Raw genomic sequence first — 25,178 nt, forward strand, 5'->3', positions numbered from 1 at the left:
TTGCCCTGGGGTGACACAGTGTTGGGCCTGTGCTGACACCGCTCGGCCGCCTCTATACGGCGCTGCTGAACTTCACATCCGACGGCTCGGTGCTGTCTGGGATGACTGCCTTCAGGGCAGCATGGCAGAAACGGTTCAGAGCTGACATGTTGGTTTTCTGCTCAATGTACAGCCTCAGTTTGTCCCGAAAAGTCTCCCCCAGAAAGCTGTAGATGAGGGGGTTCAGACAGCTGTTGGAGAAAGCCGCCAGGTTGACGATGTGGCCAGTTAGCGGGTAGGCATGGCGGAAAGACTGCGTGCAGGGAGCAGCTCCTGGCTGTGTGCGCTGCAGCAGGTGGACGCTGATGAAGACGTTCTCTGGCAACCAGCAGATGAAGAACACGAGGACCACTGCGAAGATCATGCGGAGGGCTTTCTGCCTCCTCGGGCGCAGGCCTCGGTGTTTGTGAGCTTTGACGAGCACCCGGACGATGAGCGAGTAGCACAGGCCAATGATGGCAAAGGGGATGATGAAACCCAAGGTGACTTCCAGCCACTGGATCTCCTTGACGTCTGCAAAGCAGAAGCAGACCTCCTCCGTGTGCTGCAGGTGCACCGCGGTGAAGGGCACCAGCGTGGCGGAGACAGAGGCCATCCAGATGAGGCCGCAGCTCAGCCTGGCGTGGTGCTTGGTGCGAAACAGGCTGGAGCGCATGGCCTTGGCCAGGGCGATGTACCGGTCAAAGCTCATCCACGTGAGGAAGAAGATGCTGCTGTACATGTTGATCTGGAGGAAGAGGGACATGAAGGTGCACAGCACAGTGATGTCATAGTACTGCTCGTCCAGGTTGAACACCTCAATCAGGGAGTCGGCCACCAGGATGAGGTCAGCCGCCGCCAGGTTGATGAAGTACAAGTCCGGGATTGTCATCTTTTCCCGGAAGCTGAGGTTCACCACCAGTATCAGGATGTTCCCCACGAAGCCGATGGGGAAGAGGAAGATGGTGTACAGGCAGGAGAGGAAAAGCCCAATCACGTACTGCTGGTGCTCGGAGAGCTCTCCTGTCTGGTTCGCCAGGACGGTGCCAGTGAGTGCGCGGGACAGGTTGAGCTCTGGGGGGGTGCTATTGGAGGTGCCGGGTTGCGTCTCCATGCCCAAGACGGGCACTGGGGAAGTCACGTCCATATCCCCAGATGCACAGCTTTCACGGTTGGCCACACAGCTCACAGAAATCCAACTTAAACGATAAATCCATCTCTAGAAAGAAAGGTGATGCTCTTTGAAGTGAGCCAGATGTTTGTAAGAGCAGAGCTCATCACAGGCACCACCGGAAGCAGTGTGGGTCTGTTTTGCAGAAAGCTGAGCAAATGGAGAAGGTTATCCATGTCCACACCGCGAGAGACTCTCTTTCTGGGCGTCTGCCGGCCGTCTGCCAGGCGTCGACTACTGTGTTCAGCGCCCACCGGATGGCGCTCACTACCTGCGCACCTGAGAGAAGCATACAGAACAGGAGTAAGTCTTTGGTTCAAGGCTCTACGGCTTTCTGGTGGCTTTCTGATGAGGACGGTCTCTGCAGCAGATGGCCACAGGGCGACGGCAGGCACATGCGTGTGAAGGGAAGGCTGGGACCTGAGGTCCTTAGTGTCTCGGAGAGATGGTTGTCACTGAGCTGAGGAAGAAGAATTAAGTATAGAAAATGCCCCGTTTTCGGTCCCCAGGGCTCCCGGGCCGCTCAGTCTGACTGGAGCCTGGACTGTGAGTCATCCTAATGCGCGGTGGACGCCTATTTTTTAAAATAGTTGAATAGCAGGCTTATGAAGTAACATGGCTGTTGGGTATGGAAATCTCAGGAAAAGTACTATTTGCCAGCAGAGGAAATAAAATTTATTTCAGCAGCTGTTGGAAAGAGAACTAAGACGGGAAGGGAAAAACCCAGCTTCTCTGAAGATGGTGGACCCAGAATGCTTCGTGGAAACTGGAGCAGAATCTCTTACAATAAAACAGATAAAAGAAATCTAGTTTGTTTTTTGATTTTGTTTTTTTTGCTGACCTAAGCTTGGGTGCCCCAAATGAAACTTTTTTCATGATATGAAATGAAAGAGAAAAAATCATGAAAATGGTACTGGCTTTAGTAAATATTTATCCAATGTTTTCATAAATTATTGTAAAATCTAATATATTTTGTAATGTTTGTAACCTAGAAGCTGGGGGGAAAAAAAAGCCTGAGCCAAGCCCTTTAGACCTTTGCTGCTGACAGGTCTAGCCTACGGGGCCGTCCACCACGCCTGGCTCATCCGCGGTCTTGACAGGCGACTCAGCCAGGGTTCGCTGGGCAGCCGTGGTGGTATTTGGGCCGTCACAGCTGGGGAGGGGTGCCCTTGCATCGAGGGGGGGCCCGCCACAGAGGATGAGGGAGACCCCAAGGAAGCCAACCTGGCACATTAAAATGGACTTGAATTGGGGCGCCTGGGTGGCTCAGTTGGTTAAGCGACTGCCTTCGGCTCAGGTCATGATCCTGGAGTCCCGGGATCGAGTCCCGCATCGGGCTCCCTGCTCGTCTCTCTCTCTCTCTGCTCCTCCCCTTGCTAGCACTCTTGCTCTCTTCCACACGTTCTCTCTCTCTCTCTAATAAATAAATAAAATCTTTAAAAAAAAAAAGTCCCCTAAATTCTGTTAGTGGTTATACAACACAGATACCTCAGTCTACAGCTAATACTTTAAAATTATAAGAGCTTCAGGTTTTAGCTGTAAGCTCCCTGCTCGGCAGGGAGTCTGCTTCTCCCTCTGACCCTCCTCCCTCTCATGCTCTCTGTCTCTCATTCTCTCTCTCTCTCAAATAAATAAATAAAATCTTTAAAAAAAAAAAAAAAAAATGGACTTGAATTGTTTTTCTGTTGAGAGTTCTTGTTTTACCCTGTGAGATCATTAGGAGTCATTTTTGAAGTGTTGCCAAACCAGACTAGACATTTATTGAACAAATGCTTGAAAATACTGCTTAAAAAAAAAAAAAGGCAGAAAAGCAAAAAAACATAAATCACAGCCTTAGGGTCAGTTATTATTTAAAAAATATTCGGTAAGCTTTGCTTAGCGGTGATGATAAGTTTATTAGTTATTTTGCATTTTTTTATTCATCTTTAGTAGATAGTACCAATTTGAACCACATAAATGTCATTGTTCCCAGATACTATCTGCAACGTTTAAAGCCTCTGTTTTTAATTGCTTTGTAAAAACTGCTGCAAGTGCTTGTTTTGCTCTCTAAATGTGGAAACTTGGGGCCGTTTCCAGTGCTTCCAGAGGAAGACCTGAAGGTGAGGGGAGCCCACCACGCACACTCGTCCTGTTCCTGCGTTTGTCAAGATAGGCCGTGTGGAAAGGGTTTTAAAGCAAGTCCTGCACTTCTTTCCCATGTGCATGAGTCCTTTGATCCTTGGCAAATACTGCTATTTCATAGCGGCCTGGAACCGACACAGGAAGTAGGGTGCATTTCCCACTGCCACAGCACCCTCCTGAGTGTTGACCATGAATTTATAAAGATGAGCATGAAACAGTTTGGTATCGTTTTGTTTCACGTTTCCACTGCTGGTCTAGTTCTAGAAAACTAAAACCACATTTGTCAAATCTACTGGGTGTGTATCTTTGTGAAGGAATACTAATCCGCCCAGACGTGTGGCTTGGGCGAGTGTTTTCATTGAGTGACTGAAGAGCGGTACTGTAGACAGAGCCGTCTGATTGTCCTAATGCGAGACAGCCCCTTGCTTGAGCGAAATACAACAGAGTACTGGTTATTATTCTCGGCGTGCGTTACAGAAAGAACCTTTGTGCGTAAGCCTCCCCGACTACAGTCACGCTGAGCTTGTTAGAGCCATGTCTGGGTTCTTATGTGGAGGAGGGGGTCTGTAGCCTCAACGCCCCTCTCACCAGAGCGTGGCCTGTGTATCCACGTCTGCATCCAACTGTAAGCATAACATGTGGCACTTTACCCGAGACCACTGAGCCAGGTCCGCCTGGCGGTCTCCATCGCCCCCAACGCAGAACCAGGAACCCAGGATGGAGACTCACCTGCACCGCAGCCAGCCACCCCAACTTGGGCCGGTTCTGAGCAGACCCTTCCCCCGTCCCTTGGAAGGCTTGTCAGCCAGCCTCTGCAAACGTGCTCATGGCAGGCTGGAGGCGTAGCTGCAGCTCTCCCTCGGGTGGTGGGGATTCTGGACTTGGTTCCACCCGTCGAAGAATGCCGGAGTGGTGGTCCTGGGGAGGGAGGCCTGGTGCACGAGGCTGACCTGCCAGAATGCCGGTCATTGCTCTGGACACCGGGGCACTGCAGGCTTTATAGGCTTCCCAGGGCCGCCCATTGTGCTCTGCACCGCTGGACGGCCTCCTGAGAAGGCCAGCATTAACCATTTTTTTGCTGGCCTTTTTTCTCCCATACTGTGGCAGTGAGCTCGGTCCCACTACACATTTTTATGGAAGTTTCCAGATTTAACTGCTTTTCTTCACCCACTGATACAATTTTTTTAAGCGTGAAAGCATTGGAAGTAGGTCTTGTGTACCTTTCAGATGATGACCCGTCGTCATTTGTTGGAACTGAAATGGTCTTGCTTGTTTTTAAAACTAAGCACTGGATTTCCTAAGCCTAGAGAGTACTGTACTAATTATACTTAGAGAATTTAACCTAGGACTTTCACAAAAGCATTTCCAGAAAGAAATTTAAACCCCAGAAATAGCAGGTATTTGGGGCAAGTCCATTAGGAATCAGAGTTGTTTTTCTGCTCTCAGTGTTAGTCATGTCGCAGCGCTCCCCTTCCCTTCGCTTCTGAAACCGCCTGCGTGCACCTGTCCAGCAGGCGTCGGTGACTGACCCGAGAGGCCCCCTCCTCTTCCTCCCCGCCATGGCCGCGACTCTTGTGCGGTCGGGGGGGACCCCCAGTGCCTGACCGTCCTGCAGGCAGCTGCTGTCTCCTGCCGCACCGGCGGGGGTTGGGAGTCACCATCGCCTGGGAGGAAGGCCGGCAGAGTCTGCACATCTGCAGGACCTGCCGGGTTCTGGCTGCTTGCGCCACGTTGTGCGGTGTTCGTGGACATCACCACATTTTAATGGGTCTCATACCTTCCTCTTGGTGACTTTTTGAAGCTGTGAGATTGAACTGAGCGTGATCTTTCGTATTACTGAGTGTGAATAAAGCAGATGGCCGCTGCGTTGGCAGCATGGGGGCCAGCATGTTCTCCCCCAGGGGACAGAGGCTGGTTCCAGGCTGGGAGTGGAGGCGTCTGGTCGGACGAGGGTGCGTCGGGCGCGGGGTGCCCCTCCGGTTACAGGCACTGCAGGCGGCCAGTGTGGTCCCTGCAAGCTTTCTGTTTTGTCAGGAGCCTGTGAGCTTGAAGGTATTCTGGAGGGTAATAATCTAACATCTTCCAGATTTGTGTTTTATACACATATTTTTCAACAGAAAATATTACGTTAAATTTTTTGTGGAAAAATACTAACATCAGTGTTCTTTCCAGCTTTAGAATCCAGACGTAATTCTAAACTGTTAGCCTTTTCAAGTTCTGAATGACATGGTAACGTGAACGAGGCCCTAACGATGCCCGAGGACACCATTTTGAAAGAAGTGAGTCATGAGAAAGTACAACTTCCTCTTGTGTTAAAAAAAATAAATAAAAATCTGAACCTTGAAATAGCCAAGACATGCCACGTAAAAATAGCCTCTGCCTACTCACCCCAGCCCGTGGCCGCAGCCCCTATGGTCCCGGTGGCTGAGGAGCTTCCAGCGGCTCCCGACGCGCCACCCCTGCGTCTCCCGCCGAGGTCGCTCCGGGATGGCTGGCGGGCCGATGTTGTGCGGAAGGCATGGCATCGGCTGCTGAGGGCTGCCAGGTGTTAGCACTGGGTGGCTAGTAACCTGTCAGCCCTCACACGACTAGCTCGCGTAAGGCACAGGACCCCACTGGTAGGGATTTCAGTCCATGCACCTGAGCCCGGGGATGGGAACATCCTGCAGACGTCTCTGTCAAGCATGAAGACCTCCTGTAAAGTTTAAAATCCACCCTTCAGTGAGCCTTTACTCACGCTAGGCTCTGTTTGCTACGCGCGTTATATCCGCTGGCTCATGCCACCCTCACTGAGCACCCTGGCACGTCAGGGCTGCTCCTGTCCTGCCACACGGGTGAGAAGCCTGAGCTCAGGGGCGTTTGCCCCAGGCCTCGGTCTGGCTGACTCTGGCCCACGGTCCTTGTCATCACACGGAGCGCTTCCCACGTGGCCATTCCCCTTGTAACAAGGTTGTCTCCATGCTGAATTGGACTTTATAGATTTTTGTCCATCCCCTGAATCGGATGACGGGGAAACTTCAGAGGGAATCCAGTCTGATTGGCGTTTAGTTAAATTTGCAAATAGAGTCCGATAATGGGTAACGCATAGAGAGCAGACATGCGGTAAAGCCAGGAGGTCTGCCTGAATGAAGGGCCCCCCCGGAAGCCTCACCCTCATTCCCAGCTGCTCCAGGCCTGGTGCTGCCTGTGTGTTGCCGTTGAACCTCCCTGTGTCCTCCATCCCTGCCACCCCTGCTCTTCTGTAGCAAAGAATTGTCCCCCTGCCTGTGGCGGGGGCGCCCCAGCGGGAGCAAGCCCGGTCTCTGAACCACCAGGTTCCATTTTCTCCCTCTGCAGTCGGCTGCCCCGGGGCCCTCGGTAGAGTGGGGGCGCGTGGGCTTGTGCTTGTGGAGCTTCGTGATGCCTGTAGAACAGCTGTAGGGCACCCGGTCACCCGGCGTCTCTGCCGTGCTTGTCCCACGGTGCGTGCACCACCCTTCACCAGGACGGCCTGGTTAGCAAGACGTGGGCCGAGTCCCAGGCAGCTGGGCTCCTGTGTCCTTTGGGTGCATCGCAGGGAGAGAGCATATCAGTCCCAGTGTTGTAGGCTCACGACTGAGGCCCCGGGGGATGTGGGTGCCACGCTTTGGAGTCCGCCTGGCCTGTGTGGTGCTTATGGAGGGGAAGCTCACGGGCACCACGGTGGTCCCACACTTGAGGGGCAACACCGCAAATGCAGCCTTTCGTGCCTTGTCTCTGATTATCCCGAGTGGGGGGAAGCAGAGAGCCCCTGCCCCTGCGTTCTTTACAAAGCACTCTGTGGGCTTCGTGCTCACACCCACCCTAAGCATCCAGGCCAGCACCACCTGCTATGAAGACAGAGGCCAGGACCCAGAGAGGGGACAGGAACGTGCTTACCTTGGGGAAGCGTGTGTGATGGGCGTCCTGCATCCTCTTTGTTGGCTGCAGGCTGGCCTAAGGAGGTGTGTGCTGTTAGGGAATACTGTAGGCCCCCAGTGGGTAGCCGTTGGCCGGGGCCAAGTGTCAGAACTTCTAATTCTGAGTGTGTGTGTGTGTGTGTGTGTGGCCCTGGAAGCCTGCCTGGGGAGTGGAGGGGCGACCACCAGGCAGTTCCTTCCACGAGAGCTCTGCAGATCCAGCCCGGAGCCTGTGCGGGCAGGAGTGGACGCGTCAGCGCTGTCCTTCCATCCTCAGTCCCGTGTGTGTGCAGACGTGTGTGCCAAACAGCCACCGTCTACACTGTCTGAAGCTGTTCCCTAGAGAAAAACGGACGGGCCTTCTGCAGACCCACCATCCGGCCTTTTCTGTCACGGGAAGGGATGTTGAGTGTTCAGGTGCTCTCCAGCATCAGGTGCACCTTCACACCCACTCACCCTGGGGGTATTTTATGACACCATAAAAGAGCCGTCCCCGTGGTTTCACTCATGTTGACTTTTTGGGCAGCTGGGCTCCTCTCAGCCGTTGCCTGGAGCTTTCTGGACATTTCCTCTAATTCTCTGAGAGCGATGTGCCAGTTGCACCCAGAACACCGTGCATGTGGCCCGCAGAAGTGCGGGCGGGATGGCGCATGCCAGGCTCCGCCCCCGGGGAGGGCTGTTTGCGGGTGGCATGTTCTAGAATGCCGGGCTGGAGGTCTGGGTCCTTGGGGAGAGGCTGGGGCCACAGGAAGTAGCTTCTCCTCACCCTCCACCCCCTCTGTTCTGAGCCATCTTTTTCAAATCGAGGTTTCATGGGCGCCTTCTGGGCTAAAGCACCTCCCACGCTGGAAAACCACAGTTCTGCGTGTTTTCTTACTTCTCTGTGGCTCTTGACCTTTCTCTCGGCTTTGTCCTTGAAGAGCTCCTGTTCTCAGTGTGTCCTGTCTGTCCCAGGATGAGGGGTGAGCAGACGAGACCCACATCTGGCAGCCGCCCCGTCCCCACGGGGCCCTCGCAGGGCTGGTGGTTGGGGCTGGGGGCACCTTGGTGTTCTAGAGGTCGGGTTTCCCCACCTCCTCTCCTGTTACAACAGTACCTTTTAGTGTCTCAGACGTTGGGCTTCCTTGTAGGATTTGTTTAAAGAAAGGATCCTGTGGCTCAAAAGAAAAAGTTTGAGAACCACCGATTTACGTTCCTGTGGTTGGGTTCTAAAACCATTCCTTTAGCCAAAATACTGAGAAACTCAGTGGGATCAGATTCTCCGGGCTTGGCTTACGTGTTTACTGTCCCAGCCTGAGTCCACCATTTCTCGGAGAAGTCCTGAGCGCATGTGAGCCTAACCCCTCCTGTTCTAAAACCAGCAGGCTGTTGGCTTCTGTTATTGTGTATTTATACATTAATTTAGGTCCTTCCACTTCTGGCCATAAATGAGTAACATCAGGGAACTTGCCATAAACCATTAAAAGCTGGTTAGGATATAGGACACAGCTGTTTTCAGACACCGGGGCAGTGGGCAGTGCAGGGCCTTGGTCTCGGAGAGAAGGAAGCAGGCGTGGTGAGCCCCCTCGTCTGGAGGCAGGAGGGGTTCCGAGCAGCTCAGGATGACCGGACCATGTTGAGGGGATGGGATTAGGTTTCTGGGAGGCTGAAGGGGCTGGAATGGCAGGAGATGGGGCTGGAGACAGGGAGCCATGTCAAGAAAGAGCTCCCGAGGTGTGGAGAGCTGAACCTGTACGTGCCTGGTGTGAAGAGTCCAGGCCATGCCCAGAACAGCTACGGGACAGGTCCAAGCCGAACAACTCCCAGAGTTTACACAGGCCTGAGCCGCCTTCTCATTCCATCCGGCCAGACTAGAGACGCTTCTGAGCATTTGTGACGAGGAGAGACCCCAGAATGGGATGCTCCAGACCCTGACTAACAAAGCTTAAACATAGCTCTCCAGAGAATCCCACGGATCTACAAGGAACAACGTGCCTGCCAGAGTAAACATCAGTACTCTCTAAAAGAGAGTAAGGGGCGCCTGGGTGGCTCAGATGGTGAAGCGTCTGCCCTCAGCTCAGGTCATGATCCCTAAGTCCTGGGATCGAGCCCCATGTTGGGCTTCCTGCTCAGTGGGGAGCCTGCTTCTTCCTCTCCCTCTGCCACTCCTCACCATTCATGCTCTCTCTCTCAGATAAATAAACAAAATCTTTTTAAGAAGTAAGAGAGTAAAATTAAACACTCAACAAGGGAAATTCATGACATCCAGCATCTAGTAAAAATTACTCTGTCATGCGTGAAGGAGCAGCCTTAATGTGTCAGTCCTGATGCCGTTTGTCCTGCTTGACCCTCCTGGCGGAAGGGAACGCACTGACTTCCAGAAGCTCCCAGCTCTGTCCTTTGCATGCCTGCCGGCCCCTACCGGCCTCGCGCCTGCCTGCAGTCCAGGGCCAAGGTTCTTTGAGTGTGTGAGCACACAGAGGAGCAGAAAACAGAAGGGGAGTGGGTTTTTGAAGCATTTAGTATTTTAATGGCATATTACAGAAGCTATTTAACCATATAATCCAAATCCTTTTTCTTCCAAAGTAATGCAGATATAGCAACATTGAAAAGACATACTCGCAAAAGGCAAGTTTTTGTTCTCTAGTTTGCAGAGTAACATAAAATATTCAAATGTTTTTGTTCAGATGTTTCTGAAAATACTCAAAATGTTTTTGTTCCAAAGTTTGCAGAGTAACATAAAATATTCATTAAAATAGAAGCTGTCCAGACAGCAGAGTATTATTCAGTCCTAAAAGAAACAAGCTACAAAGACCTGGAGGAACCCGACACACGTGTTCCTAAGTGACAGAAGCCAGCGTGAGCCGGCACTGGACTAGGATTCCAGCCATAGGGCATTCCGGAAAAGGCAGGGCTGCGGGGACAGTAAAGATGGGGGGGTGCCAGGGGCGGAGGGCAGGGATGCAGAGGCAGAGCACAGGGGCTCTTCGGGCAGTGGGTACTCTGTGATGCCATAATGGAGGATACGTGTCCGTGTAGACCCATCCGAACCATGGAATGTACACCACCAGGAGTGAGCCCAGACGTGAGCTGTGGATGTGTCGATGTAGATCCATCAGCTATGACAGACGCTTCATCCGGGGGGACATCAGTGTGGAGGCAGGGCGTGGCGGAAATCTCCTAATTCCGTTTAATTTTATTGTGAACCTAAAACTGCTCTGAACAGTCAAGTTTTCATGAGAAACCGAAACTGTCAAAGGAATAGGATCCCACAACCAGAGACACCTTTCCCTTGCATGCTTCCTTTCTCTATTCAACCAAGAAAATCTTAATATAAATCTAGCAAGACTGGTTAAGAGTAAATTTTGGATTAAGATTAACTACTGAACTTTGTATTTTATGTTTGGTCCAGCCTTTCTGCACATGATGTCAAACAGAGCAGATGGGGCTTTGGACACAGAGCTTGTCACTGACTACCCAGAGCCCTTACGACGGGCAACAACCACCTGCCAGGTCACAGGGAGTGGGGAGTGCCGTGGGACACTTGGTCAGCGTGTGGGTGATATTCTCAGACCTCCAGTGATGATGATAAATTTAGAAAAAGATAGAACCAAACTTCTTTGCTCTCAGCAATATTTAGGTGGTCCAGACTTTCTGGCAGTGTTAAAGGTTATCCAGTTAACGACCCTTTAGGGCCAGGTTATAATATGGCCCTAAAGTTCTTTGAATAATGTATTTATTTTCAAGATTCTGTCGTCTGGCTGGGCAGGGGCAGAGAAGGATGCCGGCTCGCAGACAAGCTAACGGAATTGCCCACCAGCGTTTAGGATATCTCCGCCCAGTCAGGCCTGTGTCTGGCCACCTTTGGCCCCCACAGTCACTGCACCCTTGATTTGCAGGGTTTCCTTCAGCTGCAAGTGTTTGGTTTGAGCCAGGGTGTGGAGCGTTCGCGTACGCGGAGCCGAATGCCAGGCAGTTACTTGGCAGTGCCTTCCAGGCCATCCCATCACCCCATGTTGGCGCTCACCATGCAGACTGGAGTTTCAGCAGATGGTCCTGTTCCCTCACTGCCAGAAAGACCCCCTCACTTGTCCGGCTTGCTCGTCTGCTGCAGGCGGGTCCCTGCCTTAACTCTCGACTCTCTTTAAGGAGAAGCTGTCACTGGGCTCTCCTTTCCTGCACCATTGGGTGAGGTGCTCCGAAACGCTTAGCAGTGCCAGCCTGCAAGGCCGGTGGAGGAAGAGGATGGCCAGGGAATTCATGCAGCTCTCCCCAAACAGGACCAGCTCTGCCAGGCTCATGAGGAGCTCGTCCCTGGGGGAGCCGATGTCCCTCTGCAGCTTCAGCCGGGCCCGTTGCAGGAGTGCAATGTTGTAGAGGAGGCGGCAGGCAAACGTGGTCAGGGCCGTGGCCAGCACGACTCGGGGAGCGGAGGCCGCATCCCTCTGGGGGAGGGCCGCCCGCCAGGCCAGCTGGACAATGAGCAGGATGAAGAACACCAGCTTCAGGACCAGGGCCAGCCCGAAGCCCAGGCTGACCTTGACGATTTCATACTCGGGCCAGGCGGTCAGTGGGTCCACCTGGCACAGGGTGCTTCTGGACAGCTCCCCAGATGTGCCCAGCAGGGCTGCCAGTCCCAGGGAGCTGCAGAAGGCGCAGCCCCCAATGACAGCCAGGCTCTCCACGGGCCTCTGGGCCGCCTTGGTGGCCGTGCGCAGGCAGGGCGCGGAGCCCTGCAGCAGGAACGCAAAGAGCATCATTAGCTGCACATACTGCCCGTTGAAGTAGCAGACGTTGGCCAGGAAGGAGAGGACAGCACAGCCCAGGTTGGTGGTGACCATGTAGTCTGGCCGGCTGATGGTGGTGAGGGAGAGCAGCGTCACCAGCACGTGGGTGACCGTGAGGTCTGAGAGGAAGGCGTCCAGGCCCCCCCGCCTGGCGCGGCCCTTGATGAAGGTGGTCAGGTTGAAGAGCCCAGCCGCCAAGCTCACCGGGACACACAGGGCCATGTAGACGTACAGGCACCTAGAGACGATGCTCTGCGCAGTGATGACGTCTTCAACTGCTGTGGAGACGTGGCTCGGGTACCGGACCCACGACATGTTGTGGGAGCTCGTCCCGGCCATGTCTGAGCTGCAACAGAAGCATACCGCGCTGTTACTGGCTGTCACCATGGGGTCACGCTAAGGGCAAGAGGGGGCTGCCCCGGGGGGAGGGAGCCTGTGCCTGAAGGAGGGCCTCCCACTGAGGTGGGTGGGTACGGGGATTGCCGTGACAGCCAGCTTCCCTACGTGGGCGTTCTGGAGCAAATTCAAGCCGGGGCCTGCTGGAGCAGGGGCCTGGGCACCCCTCTGCCTCGCCTCCCCCCACATCAGAAGGACCTTACTGCTCATAAGAGAAACGCCTTCTTGGAATGAGGTCACGTCTTAGTCCCACCACTAAGGCCTGTGCGCCAGGGGTCCTGATCTCCCCAAATTGGGGGTCAGTGAAAGATTGCCGGGGAGTGGAGTTCCAGGACCCGGATTTGGAGCCCCTCCAGGGCCTCGTGCTCACTCCAGTCAGGGCCTCTGCCTCAGGGAGGGAACGGCCCGAATCCGCATTGTTCTAAGACGTGTGTGCATGCAGCCGTCCAGCTTCTGGACCCAGAGGAATTCTGATGGACTCTGGCCTGAGGGGACCGCACCCCGTAGTGTTGACTCTGGAGACGGAAAGGTGACCGTGTGTGGACGCTGGCCCCCCGAGGACCTCAGCGCCAGGAGGTCCTTGAGCCGAGCTGTAAAGTCCTGACTTGGGGCTTTAAATTGCAGTGCTGACAGACTCACAGCCTTCCTGGCTGGTCTTTTGTCACCGAAATTGTTTCATTTCTGTATACACGTATCCTCCCCCTTAAATTTTAACCAAATAGCAGATGAGGCTGGGAGAGAGCGTAGCTACTCATTCAAAGGAGGTTGAAGGAATAAAATTGGAAAGTTCCTGTTCATGGAATGCTCACGGTGGACCTGGCCCCACAGCCAGCTTTCGCGCTCTCCGCGGGGGCGGCTGGGGTCCCGGCTGGCAGAGTCACACAGTGACTCGTGACCACACACGAGCAGCGTGGACTTCCGAAGGAGAGAGCACAAGTGAATGGCCTTTCTTCCTGACCACACACGTCCAGCGCTGTCTCAGTGGCAGACTTTGCATTTGGAAGCCTCTATTACACACGGGTTGTCTGACACGCGGCATCCTTGTGTACGTAGGCGTGTCCTTGGCCTTTCTCACTGCTTCCTAGATGTGCCCAGTGCCCAGACGCAGATGCATGTCCTCATCTGACCGACAGCCATGGGGTGCACCGAGTGGAGGTGGGCTAGTGTGTGTCTGCCTCGGTGTGCTTGCTTGCTTTGTCACGTCAGTAGCTCTCCCTGCGGACTGACTCTGCTCTCCGTCCCACAGGCCTGCAGAGGTGACTTGAACGCACACACTTCTCCAGGTACGTGTCTGGCTGGCTTCGTCTGAGAGACACAGGGAATTGTGCTGTTTTCCATCTGCTGCTGCTGAAGGTGATGAGTAATTGCCAAGACACTGAGTGACTTCAAAATTAAGAATAGTGACCCGACTGAGAGGAAGTGATTTGGAATGTTAATCTTTAATTGAGGCAAATTGGAAGGAAGATCTTGTGAACATTGACCACAGGTCAGGAAACAGCATTAGGGCTGTGCCGGCGTCCGATCCCTGCCTCTGGCCAGTGTTCCAGGCACTTGCTGGGGCCAGCCGTACTCTCTCTGCGGGTGGTTTTGGGGGTGCTCGTTGTCAGAGGCCACCCTGCTTGTGGCAGTCGGCTCTGTGACCTGATTTGGTGGCCAGGCTCTGGGTCACCCAGCCAGGTGGACAGAGGGTATGTGTCCCCAAATCTGGCCTTGAGAGCACATCCCAGCCTCGTCAGCTTGTTGACTGCTTCTTGCCTTGTCCTGTGCTTTTCTCCGGAGACAAGGAGCCTTCCTGGGGTGGGGGGAGCTCCAGCCTCACACTCTCATCCATCCGGTGTGCGAGCTGTCTGGTGAGAGGTCATGCACTTGTGGGCCCACAGCCAGGAGTGGGTGTGCTGCCGTCTGCACGCTGGGCTCCAGGACAACCCCTTCCCAGGCAGGGGAACGTTCAAGGAAAGGAAGTCACCCAAGGATGGGCGGGGCGCACTGGCCCCCGGTGACCCAGCAGCATACTAAGTGGGGTTCTGCTCCCTCCCCTGGATTTAACGCAGGTGTGTGGGCTCTGATCCTTTTGCCCCAGGGCTGTGTGGGCAAAAGGTGGAATTCTAGCACCTTATTATGCCTTCAGGATTGGGCCCAGGAGGGAGGTGTCCCAGCAGGTGAGACCTGGCGCACCTCCGAATCCCTGGCCTTGCTGAGGCCAGCCTGGGCAGGGTTGGTGGGCTCTCGGCGTTGCCCCCTTCTGGGCCCAAGGAGCACGGAACCTCCTCCCAGCACGCCTGCGCTGCGGCCTCACGCACCCCACCCACTGCGTCTCTGAGCTGAGGCTTCTCAGGGGCCGGGCTGGCCACCAGCACTCCCCTCACCACCACTTTTGGGTTTTATTCGGAAAGAGAATAAAACACGTAAGACATCGTCTCATGAAATTGTCCGTGATGACTGCTCTTCTGCCCAAACTCCCACCCACATCCCTGATTCTCTCGTGTCTCTTGTCTGTCTTACGGCTTCTCTTTGGCCTTGACAGTCCTCCCCCTCCCGCCCCAGCCCCTGCGGCTTACCCCACAAAGGGGCGCACGGGGGGCAGGGCTCGCGGAAGTCAGGGCCTTCGCCGGCAAGCTGGGTGTTCACCACCTGCTGCCGCTGTTGGAAGCATTTTACACAGAATAATTTCCTCAAACTGTCCAGTTTTCCACAGGAGGTAGGGACAGTTGAAATCCCACTTTGTGGTGGACGTGAGCACATCACAGAGCAAGGGAGTCATTCGTTCAGGTAGCTGGTAGTAGCGATGGCATCAAGATGGGAGCCTGACGGTTTGGCCCAAGAACCTGTACTTTTTTTTTTTTTTCCAAAGATTTTATTTATTTATTTGACAGAGAGATAGAAAGCACAAGTAGGCAGAGAGAGAGGGAGAAGCAGACTCTCCACCGAGCAGGGAGCCCGACGCGGGGCTCGATCCCAGGACCCCGGGATCGTGACCTGAGCCGAAGGCAGACGCTTAACGACTGAGCCACCCAGGCGCCCCAGAACCTGTGCATTTTTAAAATCTACATGCGATGAAAGTGACTCTTCTTGGCGTATACTGCAACCACCACCATGCAGCGTACAGATGGTCCCATCACCCACTGAATTCCTCTGAGCCATTTCTTGGTGCTCAGCCCGTCCCTGAGCCGCATCGGGCAACCCCCGCACCATCCCTCTCATTCGGACTCTTCTGGGATGTCATAGGAATGGAATCCATATGTGTGGCGCCTTTTGCGTCTGGCACGTTTCGCCTCGGCAGACGGCGTCAGAGACTCCCCCGTGATGCACGGGTCGCTGAGTCGTATCCCAGCCGTGCGTCTACCGTTCCACTGGCATGTGGGCTCTTTCCAGGCTTGGGCTCTTACAAATACAGCTGCTTCAAATATTCGTGCATAGGTTTTTATATGTGAACATACGGTTTTGTAGGTGAGCATAATACTTTTTTCTTGGGTGAATACTTATGAGTGGGATTGCTAGATCTTGTTTTTAAAAATTTCATTTGGTAAATTTGACATGTTCCATGTTATAAACGTACAGTGTGCAGTGTGTGACTTTGATACATTTATGCATTGATGGTCGGCCGATGTGATACTGTCTGTGTTCATCAGCTGTGCAGCATGTCCCTGGCTTAGTCACTTGTGTTTCTCATCTGTGCCCTCGTCTGACCCCGTCCCACCCTTTCACTGGTTCGTTTTTGGTTTTTAAGATTTATTTATTTATTTCAGAGAGAGAGAAAGAGCATGCGAGCGTGGGAGGGGCAGAGGGAGATGGAGAGAGAGTCTCATGCGGACTCCACACTGAGTGTGGCGCGAGCCCGACACGAGGCTCGATCTCACGACCCTGAGATCATGACCTGAGCCGAAACCAAGAGTTGGATGCTTAGCCGACTGCGCCCCCCAGGCGCCCTGGTCTGTTTTTTAATAGGTTTAACTTCTTTCGATGGATAGAAGTGGATATGTGATGTCCTACAGGACTCGTCCTCCTCTGTCGTCGAGGAGCATGGCGCACTGCGAGCCCGTGTGTGCTGCCCGGAAGGGCAGTGTGTCCTCCCTCCCGGCCGGATGCTGTCCCACTGTGTGTGTGCTGCACCGTCTCGATCCGTTCGGCTGCTGATGGGCACTGGCTTGCTTCTGTGAGTGTGTGTCTCACTTGATGCGAAGCTGCCAGTGTTTGCCTGAGAGCCTGTGATGTTTTGCATCCCTGCCAGAGCCTACACCTCCCGGCACGGGTCTTAGCTGAGGCCCCGAATTCCCCTGGAAGACAGGCTGACCCTCTGAGGCAGACCCCTGCCTTGTTCTGGTGCCAGTTTCGGGCCGAGAACCAGGGTTTCGGGGGCCCTTTTCTGAGTCACATGAAAGGGCTGCAGGGTCCAGCTCTGAGGTCCCCTGGGAGCGCTCCGAGGCCAGAGCCTTGAGAATTTTGTGTTCTTTACAGCAGCTCGTGGCTATAGCTCCTTAAATAGGCTTTCAGAATGGGAGGAGCAAGCGGGGCGGCTTCCAGTGGGTTTGCGCTCCCTCAGTCCCCCCACGGGCCCTGGGTGGCGGTCCAGCTTTTGCTCCACGGGGCCTTCTTCCAGCAGCCACTCCTCACGCGTACGTTGTTACGGGCCTGCATTTACGTCCCAGGGAGCTCTGCTCAGGGCACTGAGCACCTGGATTGTTCGGTGTTTTCCCTGCGTCCGCATGGCCCTTCTTGTCACCCCTGTGGATGAGTAACGACTCGAGTGCTGGGACCCCACTGCGGATGCTTACGGTGTCTCTGAATTTTTGCTGTCCTTCTTTGCTGGGTCCTTTCCAGGTCTGTGCTCATTTCGCATGTGATCCCAGAAAGGCTCACAGACTGTTTCTATATGGAAAGAGCATAAGCCTCTGAGGTCAGGATTCTGCTCAGTGACTGTGCCGTGTCCTCAGCCTGGCTGGCGCGACCTTCTGCCAGGGTCTCCGAGCGCACCCTGTCCCTGTGGCCCCATCGGTCTCAGATGTGAACCTCTGGGCAGTCGTCATCTGGGGTCCCGTCATCCACAAGCTCTGGCTTGTTTCTCCACCACCAGCTGCTAATGTTGCAGGCGCGTGAGGATGTGGTAGGCGCGCTCCGTGCTCCATGTTAATCTAGTGAGTTATAGGACCGAGTGCCGGGAAGGTAAACTGCTTTTTGTCCCTGCCCCTTGGGAGGATTCCTTCCTACTCTGTCCCAAGGCACCAGCCCCTTTCCCTCTTGGCCAGCCCCTCCCTCTCCTGCTCCCCCTGGCAGGACTTGGCTTTTGTAGCGCCTTCTGGGCTTGGCTGCGTAAATGTTTCCATTCCAGCCCCGTCTTCTGTGCTCCCTGCAGACGGGGAGCCGTTGGGCCTCATGCGTCACTCTTCAGCCCATACATGGCCAGGCCCTGTGCTGTCCAGCCCACCAGCTTTACGGTGGTGCAGGGTGGAGGGCACGAGCTTTCGTGGACACTGGGCATAGGGGGCCACCCAAGACTCAGGCCCAGATAGCGTGTGGGAGCCGGCCCCAGCCTCCCACCTCGGGCCCCCACCTGGGGACTGGGAAGGGAGCGTGACCGGCTGTGTGGCCCTGCTTACCCATACTGCTTCTGTGGGGACCCAGTCCCGGGCGTCTGCCTCCTCTCCTTCCTGGTGGTCCTAGGGCGTGAATTCCTGAACCGTTCTGAATGTCTTCTATGGGCTTTGGGGAAAATGACCTCCCTGAAGTGTAAAGATTAAAAGGTTTCCACTTTGCTCCTTTGGTGTCTTCCGAGACCTCCTCTGTCTCTCCTGGACACACTTAGGCGCACGCGTGTGCACACACATACCTCTAGGAGAGACAGCTCCTCCCTGTCCGACCTGGTGCTGGGGCAGCCTGCTCCTCACACGGTGGACGTCCCTGCCTGGACAGAGGACCCTGCCTCGCCGCCATCCCCGCTGCTTTCGTGGACACGTCTTGCGTCCCTGCGTAAGTAGGAGGCCAGAGCACAGCTGTGGAAGGCTTACCCCTGTGAGGGCAGGCAGAGCCCCGGGCTTCTGAGCACCCACGGGATCTTCCTCTGACCCTGAGCACACTCCCCCGTGTCCCCTTGCTGCTCAGCAGCCGTTCAGAGACACCGTGAGAGTCCCTTGTCTGTACTCAAGGCCCTTCTTTTCAGCTCGCCTGTGAGAAGCTTCCCAATGGTCTGGACGGTTCTGAGGGCAGAAACGATGGGGGTCTCCTGGCCTAGGGGTGCCCATTTGTGTCCACCGACAGCCCTGTCGTCCTTGGTGTTGGCCAGGACCTCCCAGTGCACTGGGGCAGCCTTAACTCCCAGAGCTGAGCCTGAGAGAACCATGCTTTGGCAAACTCACCCCTGGTTTAAAGATGCACCCTCCATCCACCCGTTCCCACACACTTACCGAGCACTCGTGAGGAGCCTGGCCCTGGCCGCCGGCTGCCACTGTCCTGTCCTCATGGGCCATCAGTGCCTTAGCTCGAGAACACCTGTAGCTGGCACCTGGCACGGGATGGGGTGAGCCAAACCGTGTGCCCCATGGAGCATCGCAGCAGAGGCGCCTGCTGTAGGATTTGGGGGTTGGGTGGGTGATCTGGAGGAGGGTCTGAGGAAGTGGACGCTGTCTGTCAGAAAGTGGGGGCTGTACCACGACCGGGGTCCTGCGTGGGCTTGCCTGAGGGTGGGTGTGGCGTCACTGGTAAAGAGGCGGAGCACACGTTTGGACCAGACGGGAGGGTGTTGACGTTCTGTGGCCTTCTGCGGTCTGCTTCATGCCGGTCCCAGGACGGCATCTGACGCTGGCGCTCGGTGAGGGCCGTGGCACGCCGTAAGGCCAGGCTGGCTGCCAGACCCTTGTTTCTGTCCTTCCCCACACGGCCCCTGCGGTGATGCCATGTCCTGCGCTCTGGACCGCAGCGCCTGGCGAGGGGTTGCTGTGGCCCTGCGGACCCCTCCCCCGGCGGTCTCTGCCCTGCCATCCCCAGCTCTTACATCCAGCCCCGTCCTCTGCTGCCCTGACCTTCCTCGGGCCCCCGGCTGAGGGGCACGTGCAGGGCCCAGCCCTGTCCCCAGAGGTCCTGGAGGGCTCTGCTCTGTGGGCTTCCGTCTTTGCCCTGTCCCAGCAGCAGGTGAACACCGCCCCTCTGTGCGGTGGACAGCCCAGCGTTTCACTCCATAGTGGTCTTGCACAAATTAATCAGCTCCTGGGTGTGTGTCAACAGCATGTCAGCCCCGAGCATCTTTGTGAAGATTCTGTCAGACGAGGGGGCACGTGGGGGTTCCACTTACAGAGGGGATTCAGGTGGTCGCGGAGAGCCAACTGAGCGTCACCGGAACACAAAGCCTGCCTTGTGCAGAAGGCTGGCTGCCCCTGCTTGCTTTGAAAACTTGAACCTTCCCTTCCTTTCTAGGCTTCACCCTCTGGGTAGAACACGGCCGGGTCTGGGCTTCCCACCCCGCCCCGCCACGGTTGTGGAAAGAGGCCCCCCATTCCAGGCTTCGCGCCCCATGAAACATATACGTTCCAGGTGTGCCCTGTGTAAGACGTTCGCTGTACCCTGCCAGACCGAAAGCTCTCCACGTCTTTGCCCTAGGATGGAGACGCAGGGCGAGGAGCGCCCCTGGCAGCTTCGGTCGGCGCCCAGATGTGTGTGCTGACAGTTGATAATAAGCCTGCTCTGACTCCGTCTTCGGGACACAGAACTAGAGCCACTGGCAGTCTTTGCTTAGTGAGGAAGACCTGAGCAGTCCGCTCAGTCACTTCCAGGTCGAAATGCTAGAAAAATAGGTCTCGTTTTAGTTTTTACTGGAGCCAACCTATAGTTTAAAGGAACCTTAGTTTTCAGAGAGAAATGGCGCTCAGCCGTGAAACCACCCGTCAGCCCGCGCTGTCTGCCAGCGCTTAGTCCCAGTAAGCCGGCGGGGGAGGGGGGGCACCCAGAAGCAGGGAAAGAGAAGAAAGCCGGGAGGGCCGGCAGCTCACCTGTGCGGGGCCCGGCGCGCCTCCTTCGTCTCCAGCCTGCACTCTCCTTCAGCTGCTCTGGGCTCGTTGGAAACGGCAGGCACAGACTGACAGTCCTGTAAGGAAGACAGGAATTCAGTCTTAAGTCACTGAAACCACACACATTGCATTTTAAGCAGAGTGTGGCTTGGCCATGTGACCCAGAAACATTCAAATCGGCCTACGTAGCGAGGTAGCCTCGTCTCGTAGACAGAAGAAGTAATGTGTGTGCCTGTGCCCCCGGTGTCTGTGGGCATCCAGCGGTTTTCCTGCAGACTCCACACACTGGCCCGTTCACAAAACGGTCCCTCCCAGAAAGTGTGCAACGTCTGCAACTTAAAATAGGACCTAAAACCCCACCCATAACATAGGGAAAAGTGCTCCCGACCTGTGTAGCCGGAGGGAAGTCCCCTGAAGCCTTCCCCCTTAGTGTGCTCCACTCCAGGGCCAGCATTGGTGCCACCCTGACCGGGCACTGCCCTCTGTCCCCTGACAGCAGGGTGGACGTCAGTGAGCCCGAGTCCTGAACACACTGTCCCGCAGACCTGTGCCTGGAGCCTCACTCGGGGTCAGGCAGAGTCAGGGCACTGTTGCCTGCACGGGTCATCCACATCTGGTCACCCGCGCCCTGGCAAGGAGGCTGGGCACAGGGCAGGTAAGCATTTTGGAGGGAGGACAGGGTCCACACGGTCCTGAGCCTTGGCGGAGTCAGGAAGTGGCCTGGGAGCCCCCAAATTCCTGATGGAGAGGACCTGCCTAAAGGAAGCAAGGGCTCAGCAATAGATTTGGAGGCTTGTGTGCCTTCCCTGGCCGCTGTCCCCGGGCCAGCCCTGGCTGGAGACGCAACATGCAGAGCCCGCTTTACGCACCTGCGTCCCTTGTGCAGCTGGCCCTGCGTAAGGTAGAGGAGCACTTGGAGGACGTTCTGTGCAGCATGCAGCCCCCTGGGGTCACTGATGGCATCCACGGCCGCGTGAGCTCCAGGGAAAACCCACAGAGGCCCTAGGGAGGCAAAGAATGCCCCTGGGGGCCCCCTCGGTCGCTGAGCCCAGGCTGGGGTCAGAGACCATGTTTCATCTGAACATCTCTTACAACTTGGACCCCCCACATGGGTCCTACAGTGTTGTTGCTGATGAGCACCTGAGAGCAAGCCGGCCTGGGGCCTCTGTTCCCAGAGCCCCGGGTCCGAGCAACTGCTTGGGAGCTTGCTCAGGAGCGGGAAGCCTCACGGAGGCTTGAGGACCGCCCACAGGGGCTAATCTCCTCTAGAGATGGGAGACCTGAGGCCTGGAGGGAGAGGCTGGGTCCCTGTCAATGTCACTGGCCTGTGTCCGCCTCTCGGCTCCCAGGGTTACCAGGTGCCTTGCTGTTAGACCCCTGTGGCCATCAGCCCCGCCTACGGGTACCCGCAGGGAAGGACCCAGCCTGGAGTCAGGCCCTGACAAGTGTGTGTGGCCAGCAGGGGAAGCAAGGCACACAAGCAAGCAGAGGTGCCCCGAGCTGCTGCGTGGCTGGCATGCCTCCCTCAGCCTGCTGGTGTCCAAGCCCTTGTGCACGACCCCGGCGAGCTCTCTGGGCTCTGAGTGTGAACGTGCAGCTGGTGACCGTGGGCCTCCCACCTTTCCTGTTGTGAATGGGTTTACAGAGCTGCGCCCGGTTGTTGGAAGGATGCCTCGGGGTGATGGAGCTGGTGGGTGGGCCTCATCGGGCTTGTCAGAAGCCTGGCTGGGCTACGTGGGGCCAGGGCACTGCCGCAGGGAGGGGTCCCTCCTGGGGACAGGAGGTGTGGTGGGAGCCCCGCTCCATGTGGATGGTGCTCATGTGTGGGCTCTGCTGGCGTCATGGGGACGTTGCTCCCATAAGTGAAATCTGGGGCCGCCTTAGGCAGAGTGAGTCCCCAGGGAGCAGTAACCACGTCTGTCCTACGCTTTGGGGCATCCTGTCTCCTGCTCGCATGAGCTTGGGGCTTGGGGGTTTTGAGAGCCCCGATTTAGCGAAAGAAGCCTACCCTCTGGACTCTCCCAGCCTCGTGGGCAAATGTCTGAGCTACTGAAGAGCGACGGGCCCAGCTGGCCCAGCTGGCCTCTCCCTGCCCTGACCTCCTGCTCTTTCGTTAAGCTGAGAAAACCGCACTGTCCTCCCCAGCTGCCTCCGCTGGGAGGCCTGGTGTATGGTTTGGCTCCTTTCTGCAGCGTCCGGAAACGCGTTCTGTCTGCGCCATAGCTGCTGCTGGCCGAGAGGCTGCGCAGCCGCCACGAGCTCGCACTGCCGGCAGCCAGTCCCTGGCCGGCGGGCCGCGAGAACCACCACAACACAGGAGCCTCCTGTTCTCGTGGGCACCTTGGCCGCTGGGCCGGCCCTCCGCGGGCAGAGGGGTGAAACACAGGGCAAACACAGCTGCTGAGAGAACCACCGGCGCTCATAGCCTGAATTTCTGGTCCCGAGGGGAGGGGAGAGCCCGAGGCGCTGAGGTGGGGGTGGTGAGGGCAGGCCGGCTAGCTCCAGCCAGATGCAGTATTTATGCCAGTGCTGCGTGTGGTCATCTGAGGCTTAGATGAGCGGGCCCACCTGGATGTGTGAGGCCAGGGACCGTCGTAAACGCAGGTTTCTGCCAGACGGCGTGAGCTGCACAAAGAGAGGGTCCCGCATGGGTCTGATGTGGGCCGGCCTCTGCAGCCCAGCCCCAGATCCAGCCTGGCCTGGATCCCTCTCCAGCCCACCTTCTCCCACCGGCGTCTCGCACACCTGTGTTCACAGCCGCTCTCCTCACACTGGCCGCGGTGGAAGCGGCCCAAGTGTCCGTTGACGGAGGAATGGATAAGGAAACGTACACCCACGCACTGTATAGAAAGGAGTGGTGGACTGACACCTTCCACAGGCTGGAGGGACCTTACCAGTGGGCGAAGCCCACCACAAAAGACCACATGTTCTGTGAGTCCACTGAGGACCTGTCCGGGAGAAGTCGGTCCACGCAGATGGGAAGATTAGTGGTTGCGGGGCCTGGGGGGAGCCGCCTCTCATGTCATGTTCTGAAATACCGGCACTGATGACCCCCTGCGTGTGTCTTGACTCTTGTCACTAAGACACCTTTACGTGTTTAAAAATGGCTTTATTTGAGATAGGCACCATATAACTCCGCTGTTCTGAAAATACAGTTCACTGATACTTAGTAGAAGCCCTCACCACGGCCCACTTCAGGGACCTCTCCGTCACCTCGGAGGGGTCCCACCTGCCCATGTGCAGCCGATCCCTGTTCCCTGGCCTTCCGCCCCCACTTGCCACCAAGCTGTTTGTTTTGCTTTCCTTGTCCTGGCTGTTCATTCAGCAAGAGAAAGAAAGAGTAGGCTGATGATGGAGTTACCCATCTCAGTTCCAGCGCAGGCCACAGTCTGGCTGGTTCTCTGCAGCTTTGTGGGACGATGGGAGCCTTGGCGGGCGTGCAGACATGTGGGCGTCCCCACGGGTGCTCCTAGCACAAGGAGCCGAGCCACTGCCCCAACAGGCGGTCTGTCTGCCCGTGTACCTGCGGCCGTCCTGCTGGCTCTTTCCTGATTTATCTCCATGGTCATCTGGCCTCGGTGGTCACCCGAGAATCTTGGAGCGAACCCATAGCGCCAAGTAATGGGGCCTTTTCAGACGCTGGGGGGACTTGCTTGGGGTGTTTGGACACATGTTTTCCTGAAGAAAACCATGTTCGGGTTATTTGTGGCTCCGACCCCGACTTCCAAGCCCCTCAGCCTGGCAGCCTGTCTCCGCAACCATGTGGTGAGCGCGGTGCTGCCCTTAGGGCCCCAGTGTTAGGCCCACTGAGCCCTGTCTGGTGGGCTGTCTCCTCACGGATAAGGCGCCGTGTGTGCAGAGGTAACAGATGTCCACAGGGGAGGGGAGGAGTGTGGGCTCCTCCTCCGGGGGGGTAGGGGGTGGGCGCTTTTCGGGAGCATCATTCACACCCTGTGGAATCATGAGTCCATTGCACGAGCGTTTCCTTGATCTTGGAAGCCCGGGAGCGGGAAGGGCCTCACAGCGATGGGCCCCCTGTCTGTGATGGAAGTAGTTTGAATGCTTCAGGAGACGGGCAGCCCCCGCGTAGCAGAGGTTGGACCCGTGGGGCCTTCCAGCTGGCCGCGTGTGAGCAGGCCCAGAGGCCATGGGCCAGAGTGCTTTCCGCTTCCACACTCCACCATTCACCAGCGCCTTTTTAGATGGAAACTTTTCCAGCGGTTTTTAAAAAGCAGGTATATGGGGCGCCTGGGTGGCTCAGTCGTTAGGCGTCTGCCTTCGGCCCAGGTCATGATCCCAGGGTCCTGGGATCCAGCCCCACATCGGGCTCCCCGCTCCACGGGAAGCCTGCTTCTCCCTCTCCCATCCCCCTGCTTGTGTTCCCTCTCTCGCTGTGTCTCTCTGTCAAATAAATAAATAAAATCTTTAAAAAATAAAAAAAAAACAAGCAGGTATAATCTTGCACCTGTTTCTTAGTTACCTCTCTAGCCATAGCACTTAAGCTCCCTGATATGTAGGACGTTGCATTAAATGTTTGGCTTCACTCGGAGATCAGAAATCCCAGCGTGGAGCTGCCCCGTGAACAGCAGCGCGCCGAGCCTTAACTACCCAGAAATCTGGCGTCACAGGCCCTCAGCCGGCTACCGTCCCGCGGGCGCCTGGCTCTGCGGGCTCCAGTGTGGCCGCCTGGGGCTGCGCGGGCTCGGCGTGGGCAGCGTGCGCGGGCGTGGGCAGCGTGCGCGGGCTCGGCGTGGGCAGCGTGCGCGGGCGCGGGTCGGCGTGGGCAGCGGGCGCG

At 56.3% G+C, this 25,178-nt stretch overlaps 2 protein-coding genes across 2 annotated transcripts in view; one reads left to right on the plus strand and one right to left on the minus strand.

The window, feature by feature from the left end:
- C5H7orf50 (chromosome 5 C7orf50 homolog) overlaps nucleotides 1-25,178 on the plus strand; it is a 133,841-nt gene that overhangs the window by 43,677 nt on the left and 64,986 nt on the right. The window lies entirely within an intron of this gene.
- GPER1 (G protein-coupled estrogen receptor 1) lies at nucleotides 6-1,165 on the minus strand. The gene has a single exon (XM_021680258.1). It carries the CDS (start codon nucleotides 1,163-1,165, stop codon nucleotides 53-55), a length of 1,113 nt encoding a protein of 370 aa, XP_021535933.1. The 3' UTR covers nucleotides 6-52.

Source organism: Neomonachus schauinslandi, chromosome 5 (assembly GCF_002201575.2).
Source record: "Neomonachus schauinslandi chromosome 5, ASM220157v2, whole genome shotgun sequence".
Classification (NCBI taxonomy): Eukaryota; Metazoa; Chordata; class Mammalia; order Carnivora; family Phocidae; genus Neomonachus; species Neomonachus schauinslandi.